The sequence below is a fragment of the Fundulus heteroclitus genome, unplaced genomic scaffold (genome assembly GCF_011125445.2).
Source record: "Fundulus heteroclitus isolate FHET01 unplaced genomic scaffold, MU-UCD_Fhet_4.1 scaffold_46, whole genome shotgun sequence".
NCBI classification, from domain to species: Eukaryota; Metazoa; Chordata; class Actinopteri; order Cyprinodontiformes; family Fundulidae; genus Fundulus; species Fundulus heteroclitus.
In genome coordinates, this window is record NW_023396879.1 from 590365 (window position 1) to 608768 (window position 18404).

Here is an 18404-nt window from a genome sequence, read left to right on the forward strand (position 1 = left end):
AGAAGATGCAGGGTGCTTCATCACTTATTAAAGAGCTTCATTCTGGATGTCTGAGATGAAAGTCGACTACCTCGGAGACGCCGCTGCAGTCACCCTTCAGCACCAGTCGATAAAAAAGTTCTTCAACTTTTGACTCCAGCAGGGTTTCAATGGTTGGTGCTGATGATGAGGGTAAACAAAGACAACCGAACAATGTTTCTGTCCAGAGGTGAAACCCAAACTTTTTCTATTTCTCGACTGCTCGTCCTGAATTATAGATAAATGCTGAAAGAGAATAGATGCCAGCTCCTTTTTACATAAAACATTGATGTCGTCTGCAGTCAGAACCTGGAAGGTTGATGGTGTGAGTCTTTACAGCGAACCCAAGGATAAAACTCAACTGAAACAACAATCTTTAGGGCTCTCACCTCATGACCTTAAGTTTTACTCTGAAAAATCTAAAAAAAACATCCAAAACTTCATCATTCTGGCCCTTCCTAAATCGGCTGCCACTCTTAGATGTGTTTCATCATCCAGAAGAAGTTTGTTAGTTTAATATTTTGTGCCATTATCCACGGTTTTAGGTTATTTAATGTTTAATAAATAACTCTGGGTGTGTTAGGTGTTATCAGATGAATATCAGCCCAAGAGCTGATATTGGGATGATGGGATGGGATGATTTGAGCCCGTTCAGTACATGGGTTGTCTACTGTGTGATGATCCGTGGCTCTTCAGGGCTCAACGTTTCCCTTTAACCGTGTTGTACTCCTGATTACTGCAGAAATATCGCCGCCAGCATGTTTTCTCTTTGTGAGGAGGACTTTCTGCTGAAATGATACCAGTACTTTCTGTTGACGGGTGAAGCAAAAGAGAACGTGGATGTAAAGGTTTCCATCCGGACAGACACAGAGATCAGCCATGCGTCCGTCCGATCAGCCTCCTCAGCTGGCTCTGGTTGGTGCAGAGGAGCAGCAGGCCCGCTCCCTGCCCTCTAACACCGAGCCTAGCCGCCCTGCACACGAAGATCATGTCTGCACACGAAGTGGAGCTGGACCAGGAAGATGTAAGCTTTGGTTTTCAGCTACATCTTCATCACTGCAGAGGGAGTCTCAATGCTCCTCTCCATCTCCTGCTCCTAGCTGGCATGCGTCAGGACGTAAAAACCAAGATTGCTCCACTCCTCCACCGCAGCAAGAGATCCAAGCACTCCACAACTCTCCACTTCAGAGGTTTTATTTTTAGAAAGCTTAGAAAATACCTGGCATGAATTTCCAGAGAATGTTTGTGTTAATTTCCAATGTGACTGTGGAAAAAGCAGGGGAAGCAGATTAAAGGTGAGGTAAGGACGACGATGAGGAGGAGGAGGAAGAGCAGGACATCTGTGGTTATCTGCAGGATCTGAGCGGACGCCAGCGATGAGGTCAAAGCAGCCTGCTGAACACAAACACCGACCATCAGGACGATGATTCAGCCGCGTTTCCCTCATTTTAACTGAGATCATCAGAATTTACCCAACATGTTCAGGTTTTATTCTGACGTCACGTCATGCCCACCAGGACCAGAAGCCATCACACGCTGCTTTAGTTCACCTCGGTCCCAGCGCCCGCCGTTAACCATGCGTTTTATGCATTATGAGCCACGGCAGCGTCTCAGACACAGGACGGATTTATGAGCAGCAGCAAAAAGCTCAAACTGCTCCCAGAAAGACGCCTTCAGCTTTAATTAACCGACGGACGGACCCCAGCAGGGGATAAATTACAATTATTTAAGCTTTTATGAGCTCTTCATTCAAACACGGTGCTGATTTACTGGTTGTTGATTTCATTACAGGCAGTTTTTAGAAAAAGGATCCTTTAATGCTTCACTGTGGAAATATCCTTACGCTTCTCTGCTCCTACATCCTCAAACCGTCTTCAGTCAGGTTTCAGACCCCGACTTTCTATCTGCCTCATTTTATGATGCTTTATTATCAACCGACATTATTGCATCGTTTGCATCAGTCAATGCAGATGAAGGAAAACGTGCGATTCTTCAGCATTGAGCCGCCTGCAGGCAGCGCTGGGCCTTTATTTAGACGGGTGCACCAAGCAGAGACAAACCAATATTAATGTTTTAAGTTGACCTGTTACCCAGCAGGAGCACAGATCCACAGAGAGATAACAGCCAGGCTCTAAAAAAATCTAGGCTCACCCAGGAGGGTCAGGAAAACGTGAAGAAGTGAGGGGAAACCAGACAATCAGCGGCTGCACAGCTAAATGCAGAGAATATCAAATAAAAACATCCTTTAGAACAGCAACCAACCTGCAGACATGACTCTGGGTCCAGCTCTTCTACTTACACTGTAAACAGTGAGAGAAGGAGTAATTCAATCTATTGTTTAAAAATAAAATCTAAATTTCTGCCTTTACTAAAGATAAGAATCAAGTTTGAGGTTTTTTGGTAGGAAAAGAAAAAGGCAAAGAAAGGATGAAAGTAGGACAGAAGACAGAGAAATGAGGAAAGAGAGTAAATAGAAAAGGAAAAAGATAAACAATTGATGGGTGGATGTTTTTGTAAAGGACAGTCAGCGTGATGAGCTTCAGCGCTTCGGTTGTCTGTATGTCGGTGTTCAGTTTGCAGGTTTTCCATGTCTGGAACCAAATAAATCAATTAATAAAGTGCCATAAAATGAGCTGAAGAAAACATTTCTTACAGCACACAAACCATTGATAAATGCTAAATAATGGTAAAAGAGAAGCTCTGGTTCTTTGGTTCTGCTCCTCAGGAACCAGGCCTGGTTCTGCATCTTTAGAACAAGTCGGACCTCCCATCGGCATGAGAATAACCCTTAACCTGCGCTGAGGAGGTCCTCTTCATGCTCAGAACGCAGACGCAGCTCTGGTTTGTGGAGAGGAACCGTCTGAACCCCAAAAAGCGTCTCTGGTACCAGAGAACCTCCTCCAGAGCCACAAAACCCGTCAGCTGCCTCCCAGTTCTGCCAGATAAGCTGCAAAAGACGGCGTGTTCTGTGTGGAACAGCGGAGAAAACATCGCTCTAATTGGGCATTAAGATGAAAACTACATTGCCTTGGATGCTTTCAGCCTGTGGAAAACAGTTTGTCGCCTCGGTGTGTACGCGGAGGCCTAACGCGGAGTTCAGCGGTGAAACCCGGAGGCAGGATCCACACAGACGTCCAAGGCCAGCGGCTGCTCACCACGGCCAAATTAAGAGTAGATTCAGCTGAGTAAAAGTCTGGATGAAGAGCTTCATGCATGCTGATCAGCTCACCTGGTGGCCAGCCGTTCCCACAGGTGCCCGCAGGTAAAGAAATCGGCTCATTACTCATTCACAGGCAGCTGAGTCAGGAGCTGGATTCAAATGAGAGCTATGCGAGCTGAAAACAGGAAATCCCTGCAGAACGCTGGAGGAAGCCGGGGCAGGAAAGCACAGGAAGACACAGAGCGATGCGTGATCTTCACGTTTGGTATGCATCACCAAACCTGGACGTCAAACACGGGATCTACCTGCAGCGTCTGCTCGGCCATCCCTGAACACCGACAACCACCAGAAACAACAATTCATGTGCTGCCTGAGTCCCTGAAGGACCACGGTTGCTCTGAAAGCTCCAAATTAAAAAGAAAAACTGGTTTATTCAACACTTTAAAAGCTTCAGCAAAGTCAGGAGGAGTTTTCTGCTGGACAACAAGCAGAACCGCGGCCTGGTCCACTGATCAGGTCATTAAACGCAGCTGATATGATCGACACAGGAATCTAAAACTGCACTCAGAAGGTCCTGATTTGGACGCAGCTTGGCCCAGACGCAGGACCTGAGAATCCCCTGGAGAACGGAGGAAGACTCTGTAAATCTTCCTCTGAAGAGCGCAGCTGATGGAGTCGTTTCCAGCAGCAGGTGAACCCAGCGACCCAGCAGGTGTTGATCTGGCCCAAATAAAGCTCGTCAGGCCCGGCAACATTCCTCAGCCTTAAATAGTCTCCTGTAGAGATCTGTTATATAATAATTATGGTAGTAATAGTAATCAAGCTGATTAATATCAACTGCCCACTTTTAAAACCCGCCTTAAAACCCACAAGTATTCTCTGGCTTTACCACTAGTTTTCATTTTTAATTGGTTTTATTGTTTCTTTTAGGCGTTTTCATGCATTATCTTTTTATTTTATTTTTTAATTGATGTGTTTTAGCTTGTAGTGATGTGCAGCACCTTGTTTCAGCTGTTGTCATTTTTATAAGTGCTTTATAAATAAAGATGCTTTGGTAACTGGGCTGTTCTCACAAAGAGCTGGAAAGGCTCTGGAGGGTAAAAATCCACACAGAGACTGAAATGTAGGTTTGAAAAATAGAGAAACAGCAACATTATTTAGAATAACAATGAATTCCTGAATGACCATTCATAATAAATATATAAAGAACAATAGAAAATGATCAGTTTAATTCAAGTTCAATATTAAAGTGCAGATTGATCATTGATAGTTCATTCTTCCCCACCCTGCGACCCAAAGCTCACAGATATTTATCCCACAGGGTGTAAAGTTCTGCAGCTCTGGACCTGTTGAGGAAAAACTCATAAACAGACCGAGTCCTTATGGAGAGGCGCTTCTGTTCAGGCGCTGGTTCTGGGTATCGGTTCGGTTCTGTGTGTAGCTATCATAATGAAGCCGGGCCGGTCCGGTTCTGTACACCAACATAAAGGGTAGGCGGTGCCTGCAGCACCCTGTGCAGCTGCTGGCTGTGTTCAGCTGTCAGCTGATCACAGGTAACTAGTAACTACGTTTACTGTAGTAAAAGCACTTATAGGAGACGTTTTACTGCACTTTTACTTTTACTGGAGTAATATCATGAAAACTACCGCTACTCTCACTTGGGTAAAATGTTTGGCTCCTCTTACCGGGTAAATAAAATACAGGAACACTGACAGTCTTTGTTAAAGTCACATTTCCTGTTTGAACAAAGGTTTTGTTGTTTTAATGTTATTTTCTGTCTGCTAAGCTTGATGCGTTCAAATGAACAAACAGAAAGTAATAACGAGGCGTCCATTATCAGGAATGAATGGACGCTCATACCATGGTCACTTATGAAATGAATAAATATTAAATCAATATTAACCGTTTAATGTTTTTATCCACCGTTAAAATGGTTTGATTTCAGAAGGAGTGGCTGAGAGAACTATTTCACCATTTAATATCTCATTGTGACGTGTTGCCAATGTAACCAGCGTCAACTATCCTGTTAGCAGCTAAGGTTTGAGCCAGCGCAATAATTAAAAATAATCTATAGTATAATAATTTAGAATAATCTTATGGTTTTAAAAAAACTGAACTTTTTTAGGTGTCCTTTAACACTTTTTAATGGACACCCTGCAGCCAATCAGAATCCAGTATTCACCCAGACTGTAGATATTCATTTTTTCTGACTGTATTTACATTAATTGCTATAAAGTATTGCTTTCAAGTTTAATGTTGAAAAATCAGAGTTTGAAAAGTGCCTGCATTTGTTATTTTGTAATTATGTTATTTTTTTTCTTTTAGTCCTTTAAAATACCAGAAATTTTACACACCTTCACATTTTTGTCTGCCTGATTATATTATTTTCAAACATTAAAGGAAGGTGTTGATCCTTTCTGTTGAAAGACTCAACAATTATCTACTCACAGGTGACTGAAAATAGAAACACACTGGGATAAATTATATTAAACAAAAGTCACCATTTATTATCAACAACTAAATACTTTATCGTTGGAACTTACAACTCACCACCATTCTGAAAACGCCAAACAAGAACCCGAGTAAAGAAATCCCTCCATGCGTTCTAACAGGCAGCGTCTTCACACTCCTGAACCTCTAAGTTTCACCAAACTGTAAACTTTAGTTGCTCCAACAACTCTTCCTAAGGTGGAGCAGATGTACAGGCCCTGGAACAAAAGGCCACATGTTAACTATTAAAATACTCCATAAATATTCAATAAATAATTAAAACGTCTTGTGTGCAAATGCTCATTGATGTGCAAATCTATGCTTACAGTGCAGAGCTAGTTAAAGTGCTTTTAATTTGTGCAGCACATTTCAGCAGCTATGTTTTACATCATGGAAACATAAAAACATCATAAACACGTGGATGTGGGAGCAGAAACAAACATTAAATTGTTTTAATAAAGTCCAAAGGTGCTCATAAAGAGCTGCTTCCTTAGAACTGGCTTTCATCCTGACAACACCTTAATGGGATGGATGTTTAACTCATTCATTACGATTACTGAAGAAAATATGTAGTCAAATGGAACAAATACACAAATAAAAGGTAATAACATCTCTTGTGTCTGATTCTGGAGGAATGAGAGTCAGCAGCTGCTTCATTCCTGGTCCATCAGGACCTTTCATGTCTGCTTGGTGTTGCAGCAGCAGCCAAATCCTGATCAGATGAAGGAAGCGGCGGCTGCTCATCGTCTGAAGCCTAGAAGGCCGGCGTGCGATCTGAGCAGCTCTGATTTCACCTCCATCACAGACGATGCTGTCTTTCCCCCCCCCCATGCATGTAAGGAGGCGCATGTAAGGAGGCGCATGTTCAGCGGCGGCGCGCTAACGCTGCGTCTCCCATGTGCCTGGGGCTAATCCAGGTGATGTCTGCAGACAAAGGCGGCTGAGAGGAAGACACGGCGCATTGACATGCACGGCCTGGTTCAGCCCAGCCGTCTCATTCTTTACATCAGGCTGGCCCTTCAGGGCAGCAGCAGGTAGACGGGGACAGCAGAGCTGGACTCTTTGCCAGCTTCTATAATTGCTACATGGGCCGGTGCGTGTACCACTTGGATTTTATCACGTTGTTTTACGCCTCGTTACAACGCAGCAGCATCACTTCTCAGAGTTATCAAGGAGACGGGAATAAAATATTTATCAGCTGCTTCCTCCTTTTTCTAAAAGCTGAAACTTTCTGCCAGTTCTTCATGTAAAGAATGATCTCTGACACTGGCTCCAGGCAAATCATCTTAGACCAGGTGGTTTTTCATCTAGGAAGTTAAAATAAAAGCAACCCACTGGTGAAGGTTAACTCTTCTACAGGAAGGAGAAGAGCTGCTGCTGTTAACGCAGAAGTTTAAGATCAACAATAACTTCTGCGTCCGGACAACAGATGCCCGTATTTCATCCTGGAAACAGGATCTAGTCGGCGTTCCACTTTTCCTTATTGTGACCGGTCCTGGATAAACGGCATGTTTTTCCACCTATCATCTGTTTTGTGTTTTTTCCTTTCTGATGGTCTTCAGGCCTGTAGCTCGTTAGAATTAATCAACTCCTGACCCCGTGTTGATAAAGTGATGATTTATTTGCCGAGGAGCAGGAAGTCAGGATGTTGGCTGAGATCAGTAGCTTGGACACTTAACAAGCCGACACCCTCACATGCAACCTAAAAGCTCTATAAATCACCAAAGCCTTAACTGTGTGTTTTTGATTAAAAAATGGAATTTGAAACAATGGTGTTCTGGCGTCAATCAACCAGATGGCCATTTCTGCTCCTGTTCTGACCAGCATTTTTACTCTGATGCCACAAAAGTCAGCATTAGCATTTCCACCCACTCTGCCACCAGAAAACTTTGTGCCAGAGAGCCATGCAAGTCTCACTTTTTTCCACATAATCGCTCCATGTCTTAGCTCTGACTACATTCATCAGAAGATGACTCTCAGGATACATTCCTTCTTCACTTTGTTTTCCCAGAAACATCCTGTTGTTTGGGCTGAAGACATTTGGTCAAGTTAATGCTAAAATGTGATGTAGACGTGGTCCAACACTGCTGCCCATTCGGCTCAGACACATAGGAAGAAAACAGCTGAAGCTGATAGATAAATATCCATCACCAGCATCTAGAGTCACTTAAACACAATTTAAATTACAATTTCCTGAAAAAACAACAACAGATTGTTATATTAATGTAATTATTTTAAGGATTGATGGCTTTGAAATATTACGAGAGCACTTTCTACATGTCGTGTTAATTAATATGTATATTCTTCAGTGATGGTATCAAGGCGTTGGTTGTTTGTTCCTGTAATACTTTATCAGCTGGTTCTGCTGTTCTTTATATCTCTCTCTGCAGGTGAAGAAGCAGACTCAGAGGATGTTATATCACTCTCTCCCTTTCCTCTCCTCTTTCTCTTTCACTTTTTCTCCCTTTTAGTATTTTGTCTCATATGTTTCTCTCTTTTTTTCCTCTTCCACCTTCTTGTTTCTGTCCATTGAACATAAAATAGTCCCATCATAAAATCTAATAAAGCTTCTTGCATTTATAAATCAAGTGGAGCTCTATGGAAAAAGCAGTAAGGCTCCACTGGTGAAAGTAAAATCTGTTGGGATCTTATTGGCATTAAGACAATAATTCTTAATGCTGCACTGCCACAATGGAAACAAAAAAATATATAAAAACATATTTTTTTCCAAATTGTAACCTTAAAAGTCAAAAGCTCAGAGTGAACCGTCTGCTTGATCAGCCAGACAGAGAACAGGTCTTGGTGAATGTGGCAGATTAGACCAAATCACTTGGTGTGACTTCTGCACCCAGGCGCTGGATTCAACATATTTCATGGGAAAACTAAATATCATGTCACAAGCTGTCACCAGTTTGTTCCTATGTACCCACTGCTGTGTATTTCTTTAGGTAGTTAAGCGTTTTTTTGAGAAGCTCAGCCTTTATTTTTCAAAATGTCTGCTGTTGCAGCTTTTTTCACAAAGTCTGTTTGAGTCAACCGAGTCAATTTAAACCAAAATAACCTCAGACTTTCCTCCAGCTGGTAGATATTATTTACTGCAGTGCTGTGATTTCACTTCAGGGCGCACAAAGGAAAGGTTAACAACGGCATGGATGAAGAAACCCTGCAGCGGTCTGGTGTGTTTGTGATGGAAATTCCAGCCTAACAAACAGTGATGTTCATACATCTGTCCAGATGTGAGGAAACAGCAGTCAGGATCACAGTCAGCTCTGCTTCTGCTCACGCTGCCATGGTGTGACCAGCAGCCTCCATCACACCAGATTTTAGCTCCAGTCTTCACTGCCTTCCCATTTTTACTCCTATGAGCAGTCCGGAGAACGGACCAGAACCGGCTCCTGGAGATCCAGATCAACCCAACGGAAGGTGTCAGTAAAGAGGAATGAGAGCAAGAGATAAAGGATGGATGAGGGAACTGTGCTTGTATGTGTCTGCATAATTAGTCCGTGAACTGAACCATAAACATGACACGGATAAATAAATGCACCCCACTGCAAGCTGAGCACTCAGTCGGCTCTAATCCCATTATACAACCATGGTTCCCTCACATGTAGCAGTAGTGTGTGTGTGTGTGTGTGTGTGTGTGTGTGTGTGTGTGTGTGTGTGTGTGTGTGTGTGTGTGTGTGTGTGTTGCCCTCCCGTTAACCCCGTACAGCAGGATTACGCTCCCCGTTTAGCTGCCACTGACACAGAGACAGAGGCTGACTTCACCGCGACCCCTCCACACAAACACAACGCTTATGAATTCATGCATCAGCACACACGCACACACCGGGTACTTATACATGTCAAACTTTGACTGTAAGCATCTTATGAATTTAATATTGCGTTAAATATTACAAGATCAACATGAGTGGATTTAAAGTCCACAGCAGAGCAGCTAAACTCAGTAAAACCTGCATTTCTTTTGCAAACAGCTGCAGATTAACACCATGACAGCTGCTTCAGCGTGTCACCATACTGCCAACGTCTGCATCACATGTTGGAGAACTTTTAAAGGTAGAATCTGCAATTTTCCAGATGTTTCCCCAAATCCCTTTTGGAATAACTGCATTAGACCGTTTTACCTGCTCTTCTGCACCTCAGGGGGATCGCGTGAAAAAAAATCTCCCAAATCCTCTCTGGTCCCATTTATTTCTACTGAGGCCTTCCTCTTCTTCTCAATCAGGAATGCGGTTCACTTCTTGTGACTCTCAGCTAAGCTAACCGCTAAGCTAGCCGCTAAGCTAACCACTATGCTAGCCGCTAAGCTAGCCGCTAAGCTAACCACTAAGCTAGTCGCTAAGCTAACCACTAAGCTAGCCAGATACATAAACACTAGAAGTGTGCAGCCAGTAAGCAGAAACTAGGAAGGAACGAGCGCAGACGCTGGTGTTATCATTCTGTAATGATCACATGTTAATCATTACAGAATGATTAACATGTGAGACAACCAACAGATGAAGTGATTCTCCCAGAACCTGAAGGACAGCGGGGGGTGAGAGCAGAACCAGAACCAAACGGCAGTGGTTGGTCATTTTACAGGCCTGCAGTTCCCACAGAGATCTAATTGTTAACCTCTTATTTCTGAATACATCATATCACTTTCAGGATGGAAGGACCATTTTACCCCATATAACAAAAAGTGCTTCCTAACAGGATTACCAGCTATAGCTTTAAGATGTCAAAGTTTCCCGTATGGAACGCATCTCAACATCATTTAACTGCTCAGAACGTATATCTGGGTTTTTGGGGTCACCTTGTTCAGCTTTGTGAGGAGCTGTAATGGTCATTTAGGCCTCTGCATCTCTGGCTTTAGGCCTTTGGCTTCACTCCAGATGTCAGGATATTTACTGATGATCAGATCAGCTGCAGCCTTGAACTCCTCTCCGACCATCCTGCAGGTCAGTTACTAAAAGAACAGAGATGCGCTTTATTGACAGGATTTAAGATTTTGTCAGCCGACTTCCGTACGGCTTCGAAGCGATTCTGGTCCACTATCCGGCGTCTCAGGAGGGGGAAGCAGTGCAGTACCAACACTGTTTACAGTGGGGGTGGTGTGCTGCTGACCTCGACTCGGGACGTCGTGTTTCGGTGGGCGGAATACTTCGAAGACCTCCTTAATCCCACCAACACGTCTTCCATTGAGGAAGCAGAGCCTGAGGACTCTGGGTCGGGTTCTCCCATCTCTGGTGCTGAGGTTGCCGAGGTTGTTAAAAAGCTCCTCGGTGGCAAGGCCCCGGGGGTGGATGAGATTCGCCCTGAGTACCATAAGGCTCTGGATGTTGTGGGGCTGTGTTGGTTAACGCGGCTCTGCAACATTGCGTGGACATCGGGAGCAGTTCCCCTGGATTGGCAGGCTGGGGTGGTGGTCCCCCTATTTAAAAAGGGGGACCGGAGGGTGTGTTCCAACTACAGGGGAATCACACTCTTAAGCCTCCCTGGTAAGGTCTATTCAGGGGTTCTGGAAAGGAGGGTCCGTCGGATAGTCGAATCTCGGATTCAGGAAGAGCAGTGTGGTTTTCATCCTGGCCGTGGAACACTGGACCAGCTCTATACCCTCAGCAGGATCCTGGAGGGGGCATGGGAGTTTGCCCAACCAGTCTACATGTGCTTTGTGGATCTGGAGAAGGCATTCGTCCGTGTCCCCCGGGGGATCCTGTGGGGGGGGGGGGGGTACTCCGGGAGTATGGAGTACCGGGCCCTTTAATAAGGGCTGTCAGGTCTCTGTACGACCGGTGTCAGAGTCTGGTCCGCATTGCCGGCAGTAAGTCGGACTCGTTTCCGGTGAGAGTTGGACTCAGCCAAGGTTGCCCTTTGTCACCGATTCTGTTCATAACTTTTATGGACAGAATTTCTAGGCGCAGCCGAGGTGTTGAGGGGATCCGCTTTGGTGGCCTTAGGATTGCGTCTCTGCTATTCGCGGATGACGTGGTCCTATTGGCTTCATCAGGGCGTGATCTACAGCTCTCACTGGAGCGGTTCGCAGCCGAGTGCGAAGCGGCCGGGATGAAAATCAGTGCCTCCAAATCCGAGACCATGGTCTTGAACCGGAAAAGGGTAGAGTGCCTTCTCCGGGTTGGGGAGGATGTGCTGCCCCTAGTGGAGGAGTTCAAGTATCTTGGAGTCTTGTTCAGGAATGAGGGGAGGATGGAGCGGGAGATCGACAGGCAGATTGGTGCAGCTTCTGCTGTGAAGCGGGCGCTGTACCGATCCGTTGTGGTGAAGAGAGAGCTGAGCCAAAAGGTGAAGCTCTCGATTTACCGGTCGATCTACGTTCCTACCCTCATCTATGGTCACGAGCTTTGGGTCGTGACCGAAAGAACGAGATCCCGGATACAAGTAGCTGAAATGAGTTTTCTCCGTAGTGTGTCTGGGCTCTCCCTTAGAGATAGGGTGAGGAGCTCAGTCATCCGGGGAGGACTCAGAGTAGAGCCACTGCTTCTTCACGTCGAGAGGAGCCAGTTGAGGTGGCTCGGGCATCTGGTAAGGATGCCTCCTGGACGCCTCCCTGGTGAGGTGTTCCGGGCACGTCCCACCGGGAGGAGGCCCAGGGGAAGACCCAGGACACGCTGGAGGGACTCTGTCTCTCTGCTGGGAACGCCTTGGGATTCCTCCTGAGGAGCTGGCCCAAGTGGCCGGGGAGAGGGACGTCTGGGCCTCCCTACTGAAGCTGCTGCCCCCGCCACCCGACCCCGGATAAGAGGAAGAAGACGGACGGACGGACGGTCAGCCAACGTGTTTACAGTCAGGATTAAAGAGGAGCATTATGGTTGGTTATTTACCTTAGAACCACAATTATGCAGGACAGCCTGTATTTATTTAGATTTAGTGGGAGTAATATGACAATAGACGGTCAAAGTGAGCTCAGCCACAAACAGTAAGTAGATGCTTTTCAGTGAAAATCTTCTTTTCGGCTGATGAAATTACTATAATACGTAAATGTTGCTTTGGCAAATCAGCTGTTGTAAAGTACAGAGACAAAAGCGATGAAGTTAGAGCTGAACTCAGTTCTGAACATTTGGATGTTGAACACGAATCGATCGGTTTGAACCGTTCTAAACTGGGTTTACAGCCAGCTGAAGGTGGAGCAGCTTCCTGTTTCCCCAGGATCCGTGTCAGAACCGGGTCTGGCTCCCCAGAATGATGCAAAAGGCTGAGAGCAGGCAGGGATTCAAACCATCCAACCCGCCTTGGCCTCATTTCCAGGAAGAGAGATGTGTGTCTGAGGTGTTTGCATTCCTGCCCAGCTGCAGGGATGACCTTCGTGCTTTGGGAGGAAAGCAGCTCATCACAGAAGCAGCAAGAGAAGGGCAGACTGTGAATGAACGTGTCTGAGAGTTCATAAACCTTTTTTTTTTTTTTAAACCAGCCATTTTTAAACTGCTGGAGCAGCCAGAGCCCCACAGCAGAGAACGGCACTCAGGTGGAGCAGCGCTCGTATATTCATGGTCCATTTGGCAAACAGACTGCGAGGGCAGCTCTCTGGAGAGGCTGCAGCCTCAACCCCCGGCTGAAGGGCTAACATAAAGCCAACAGGCACAGCGCTGACCTCTGACCCCTGCTAATGCTGCCTGGGGGGGGGGGGGGGGGGGGGGGGGGAGGAGGTAATGGCTGAGAAAAATGCTCGCACATGAACCTGACCTCTGGGTCTTCATCAAATAAAGAGGCGCAGAGTGAGACGTGCCGTCACCAAGCCGAGCTTCGCCTTCATCTGTCCGACGATGGCGTCCCGGTGCTGGCATTCAGGAAGGTTGACTCTGAATCACTACATCAGAGTTCAGAGCGACAGCAAAGTCTCTGCTGTCGCCCGGTGAGACAGAATTCAGTATAAATACGTTGAGCTTAAACCTCAGAACTGCTTTCTATGGAGTCAGAACTGTGCCCAAAGGGAACACGTGCAATAATCAATCAATCAATCAATCAATCAATCAATCAACCAACCAACCAACCAACCAACCAATCAATCAATCAATTTTATTAGTCAACGGCAATTTGCATTACAATCGAAAATTCAGTTCCAGTACAACCGTCCATCAAATGGGGGAACGATTGACTGAGGCCTCTCATAAAGCTAAATACAGCTTTATGTAATTCACTCAGACAGGAACATCTCTCCACGCACATTTTATTTTCTATGTTTTAGTAGCATGAGGGCCCGATACAGCACACAGAAAGTAAAAACCCTGCCTAGCTGCCCTTCCCCCCGTCCTCTGAACCAGTCATCTTAAACCAGGGGTCTCCAGGTCAAACCCTTGAGTGTCCTGCAATCTTTAGATGTGTTCCTTACCCTGCACACCAGAACCCAGCGGAGAATGTTTTTTGTAACAAGTTTGTCTGGTTCAGGAACCTCAGAGTGCCATTCTTTGCAGATGACGTGGTTTTTTTAGTTCCTGCTAGTCTTGGTTTTCAGTTTTGGTGTGAGCAGGTAAGACTGACGTAGCTAGCCTGATTAGCACAGTTAGCACAGTTGGTGCTTTAAGGAGGGCTAGCGTAGTTTGGGCGGCCGCTGTGCTCATCCTGGTGAGTGTTGATCATGCAGTTTGCAGGGCTAAAAAAAAAATCTGTCTCTGCTGGTATTTCTTATAAAATCAATACATTTAAATTCAATAAATTAGAATAAGGGTTCTGATGATGCTCGCTTGTCCTTTGGAAAATAGCTACCATCAATCAGGTGTTAGAAATACTTTTTATTAACCCCACATTACTGTAAATGTTTTTTATTGGTCTGATGTTATATTTTAATCTTACTTATTTTTCATTCAAAATAAAACCTTGAAACATCCATCTGTGTGTAAATAACCCATATAAAGTTTGAATTTATGCTTTGTTACATTAGAAACCTGTATGAGCGTTTGGTATAAATGTACGTCTGCTGCTAATTTCTCATTTAAGGAAAATAATCCAAACTTAGAACATTTATGTAGTGCATTGCTGTAATCTATTTTCAGTAGATGGAATATTTATTATAATAACATTAATTCTGTGTATGGCACATTTATATAATATGTGCTGTTAATGACTGCATATTTAAGTACATTGTATATTAAAAGCATTGTTTATAGGGACGTGTTTTATTGCAGTAAATTAAGTGTAGCAAGGTGGTGGGAGTTAATTAGCACACTTCTTCTTGTTCTTCTACTGTTCAAATTGATTTCTGTACATTTATCGCTCTTGTTTTTTTTTTTGTTCAAAGTTATTGTTTGAAATAAACTTCCATTAATTAATTTATTTAACAGCAACGTTTGAAGCAGGAACTGTGAGCAGAGCTCGTTCTGATCTTCTGCACTAAAGCTCTGGAGTGACATCCTAACAGAGAATTAAAAATGTTAAGCTGCGTCACAGCGGTGGAACTTCCCACATTTTCCTCAGATCCCACGAACTCTGCAGGTTCTGACATCCTCTCTGGAAGGTAAGGTTGTGTAAGAGAAGACGCTTCAAAGATCCGATCCCCCGGTTCTGCTCTCATGTGAGACCAAATCAGGAAGATTACAGCCGCCGACGATAACAGCTTCAGAAGTCTTCATATTCTGGCTGAAGGTCATCATTTAAAAGCTACAACAATCATTTTTACAGCCAGAGTCCGAAATAAACACAGAGGAAATGCAACAATTTTAATAAAAAAAATCTGTGTTTCCCAGATTTAGACGCGAACATTTGAGTCTTTGTTCAGAGTTCCTTTGGGTCAAACAGTTCATTCATGACCTAAAACAGCCGGACCAAACTTCTGAAAACACGGAACAAACAGAACCAAAGTCAGTAAAACCAAAAGCACAAGGCTGGCCTCTAGAAACTGATCGTCTTGTCCTGATCCCTGCAGAAGCAGACAGACAGTTCTGGCTGGGAATGAAAGGTCCGGTTTGGTCCTGTTTGGTCCTGTTTGGTCCGGTTCAGACAGCATCTGGTCCGGTTTGAACATCATATGATCCATTGCCTGATGGCAATGCTAAAGATTGGATTCATGTGGAGCTGAAGAGAACTGGGATCAGAGGCAGCATGATGAGCTCAGAGACGGCCTTACAGGCAGTGACTGGAGCGCCTGACGGTCAGAGCGGCTGACGGTCAGCAGGCAAAGAGGAAGCAGACAGCCTTCCTGACCGCCTGAGGCTGGTCCAACATCTGGATCAGCCATGCTTACACAGGCAGAGCCACATTTAAATATGAAAGGAGCTTAAAGGCGTAAACCAGAGAACCTGAGCAACCAACGGTGGAGGAGGACATGAGTCTGAAAACTACAGAAACAACCGAGGAAATAAAATCCACCAGTAAACAGCTGAAAGCATCCAGGCTGCATCTCCATCCAGGTCATGCCCCCCCCACACCCAGCCTCCTCAGCACGCAGCGTCTCCTACCGACGCCGCGCCTGATTGGTCGTTGCTCCGTATCTGACGTCTGCTGACTAACACCCTGAAGACTTCAGGTTCTCAGGTTCTAACTCAGGGTCACACATCCAGCTGCAGCTTCATCACGGGACGGAGGCCAGGCGGTACGCAGAGAGCCTGAGGGGAGCCAGACTATAGAAGCTGCTTTCACTGATTTATCAGCATAAAGCCGTACTGTCAGCGACGACACGCTGGCCTCCAGTTCTAACAGGTTCCTCCTCCTTTAAAGGGTGGAGGAGCATCAGAGAGCAGATAGGGCTGCACCATGCAGGGAAACCTTGTGACGACGACATCAGCAGCAATATCTGCTTATTGTCGTCTTTCCTCTCTTTCTCATCAGTGCTTCCATCCCTCTGTGACTTTAGCGTTTAGCATTATGAGTGAGCGCCTGTCCCTCTGGACAGAATAATATTCATGTATACAATGATGCCAACGAAACAATATTACATCGCCATTAAAAAAACTCTTGGAATATATTGTGCAGCCTTAAAAGTAGACCAGCTGTAATGTAACAGGCCGGGTAGAGGTCTGGGTTTTCAGCACGTTTCAGGTGCAACACAGAAGGAAGAGAAACAACTCTCCATCCTACCTGCTGCAGACTGCATCTCCAGACCTCCTGATGCAACGACAGCTTCCAGGATCCTGATGCGACGCTCCAGATTCCCATCAGCACTGGAAACAAAACATCACCAATGAGACCGTGAGCTCTGGATAAACCTCAGGACACCGAGGTCTTCAGTTACAACATGGGTGGAAAGGATTCAGCTGGACCGTCTGATCACGCTCAGCTGCAGGGACGCTTTCTTTGAAGCTGAGGTGGAAACATGTCTTCAACAAAACCTGGGAGCAGTGATGGACTCAGACCTGAACCTCCATCTAAAGACTAAGTGGACCTTCTAGAACCTGGAGAACATTTCCAGGATTAAAGGACTGATGTCTCAGCAGGATCTGGAAAAACTAATCCATGCATTTATCTTTATTAGAATCTGCTCTGCAGAACCAGAACCAGAACCAGACACGGAGAAGCAGCATTTAGTTCCTATGCTCCAATGATCTGGAACAAACTTCCAGAAAACTGTAAAAGTGCGGAAAGCCTGAGTTCCTTTAAATCAAAGTTAAAAACACATTTGTTCAGTATTTTAACTGTTCTAGTTAAACTGTTTTCCTATATTTTAATCATGTAAAGCACTTTCCGTTGTCTTTGTACTGAAATGTGCTGTAAAAATAAATTTGCCTTACCTTGCTGTGCCTTGAACAGCGCAGCTTTGGGATTGGTTTAGACACATTTTCTTCCGTATATTTTATGTAATTTGATGAGAAATGTCCACAAAACTCTTCAGTTTTCAATCTGATGATGAACATTTGTTTTTAAAAAAAATGGCATTCCTGCTGAGATCTGGATCAGACAGGAGGTCTGCTAGAAGATGGTCATCCTGCTGTCTATCTGCTGGTCATCAGAGCTAAACTGGACTTTAAACCTGATCTTAGCTCCACAAACTCTACACATGAGCACAAGAAAGGTCTCCATTAACCCTGGAAAAACTCAAGACACAGTTAACATTAAACATGTCCTGAGGTCGCCACCTTCAAACTGGACATAATGTCTGGATGGACGAGCCAGATGGTTTCTGGGAAAACCCGAGACACAGGTTTGTCCACAGTGACCTGAAACAGCGTCATGGTGAGGCTGTCAGAGCTAAGAACACTAGAGCAACTGTGAAGCATAGTGGTGGTAGCATCATGCTGTGGGACTGTGTGGCTCTACCAACACCTCCAAGTTCTTCAGGCGCCTGAAACCAGCAGCCAGATGGTGGAAACATGGACACAGCTGTCCAAAAGCACCAGGATCATAAGATTCTTCCATCATGGCCGACCATGTAGTTCACACACATCCTCAGAACGGTGGAGTGGAAAATGAACACATGTACAATCTCCTGATTCTCCAGAACCCACAACAGCTGAAAGAACCACCCAGAACCTGAACAGCAAGTCTGTTGCTGGCATTGCTTTTATTGAACCTTCAGGCCCGTCACAGAAATCCAGGAACCATGTTTGACTTGAAAAACAATTTACCGCTATGATAAACATCATTTTTAACACTAGGGAACAATGCAAAGTTTGAATCCACACTCTGAGATAAATAGGTTCTATTATCAATCCACCGTCAGTTGGCTGTCTAAGTTATTGTTGATGTGATTTATTTTGTCTTTAAAGCTTGATTTAAGTCTGGTTGTTTTATAGTGTTTATTCAAGAGGAGAATATTCCATTTAAGGGATCTGTGAACCGGATTGTTGAACTACATCGTTGAACTAGATCT

At 44.9% G+C, this 18404-nt stretch overlaps 1 protein-coding gene across 1 annotated transcript in view; it reads right to left on the bottom strand.

Moving 5' to 3' along the window:
* The window catches only part of LOC105920054 (phosphatidylinositol 3-kinase regulatory subunit gamma), a 149860-nt gene that overhangs the window by 62065 nt on the left and 69391 nt on the right, over nucleotides 1–18404 (bottom strand). Inside the window, exon 3 of the mRNA XM_036131913.1 lies at nucleotides 16676–16758. Coding sequence (XP_035987806.1) covers nucleotides 16676–16758 — 83 coding nt within the window. The remainder of the gene's footprint in view (nucleotides 1–16675; nucleotides 16759–18404) is intronic.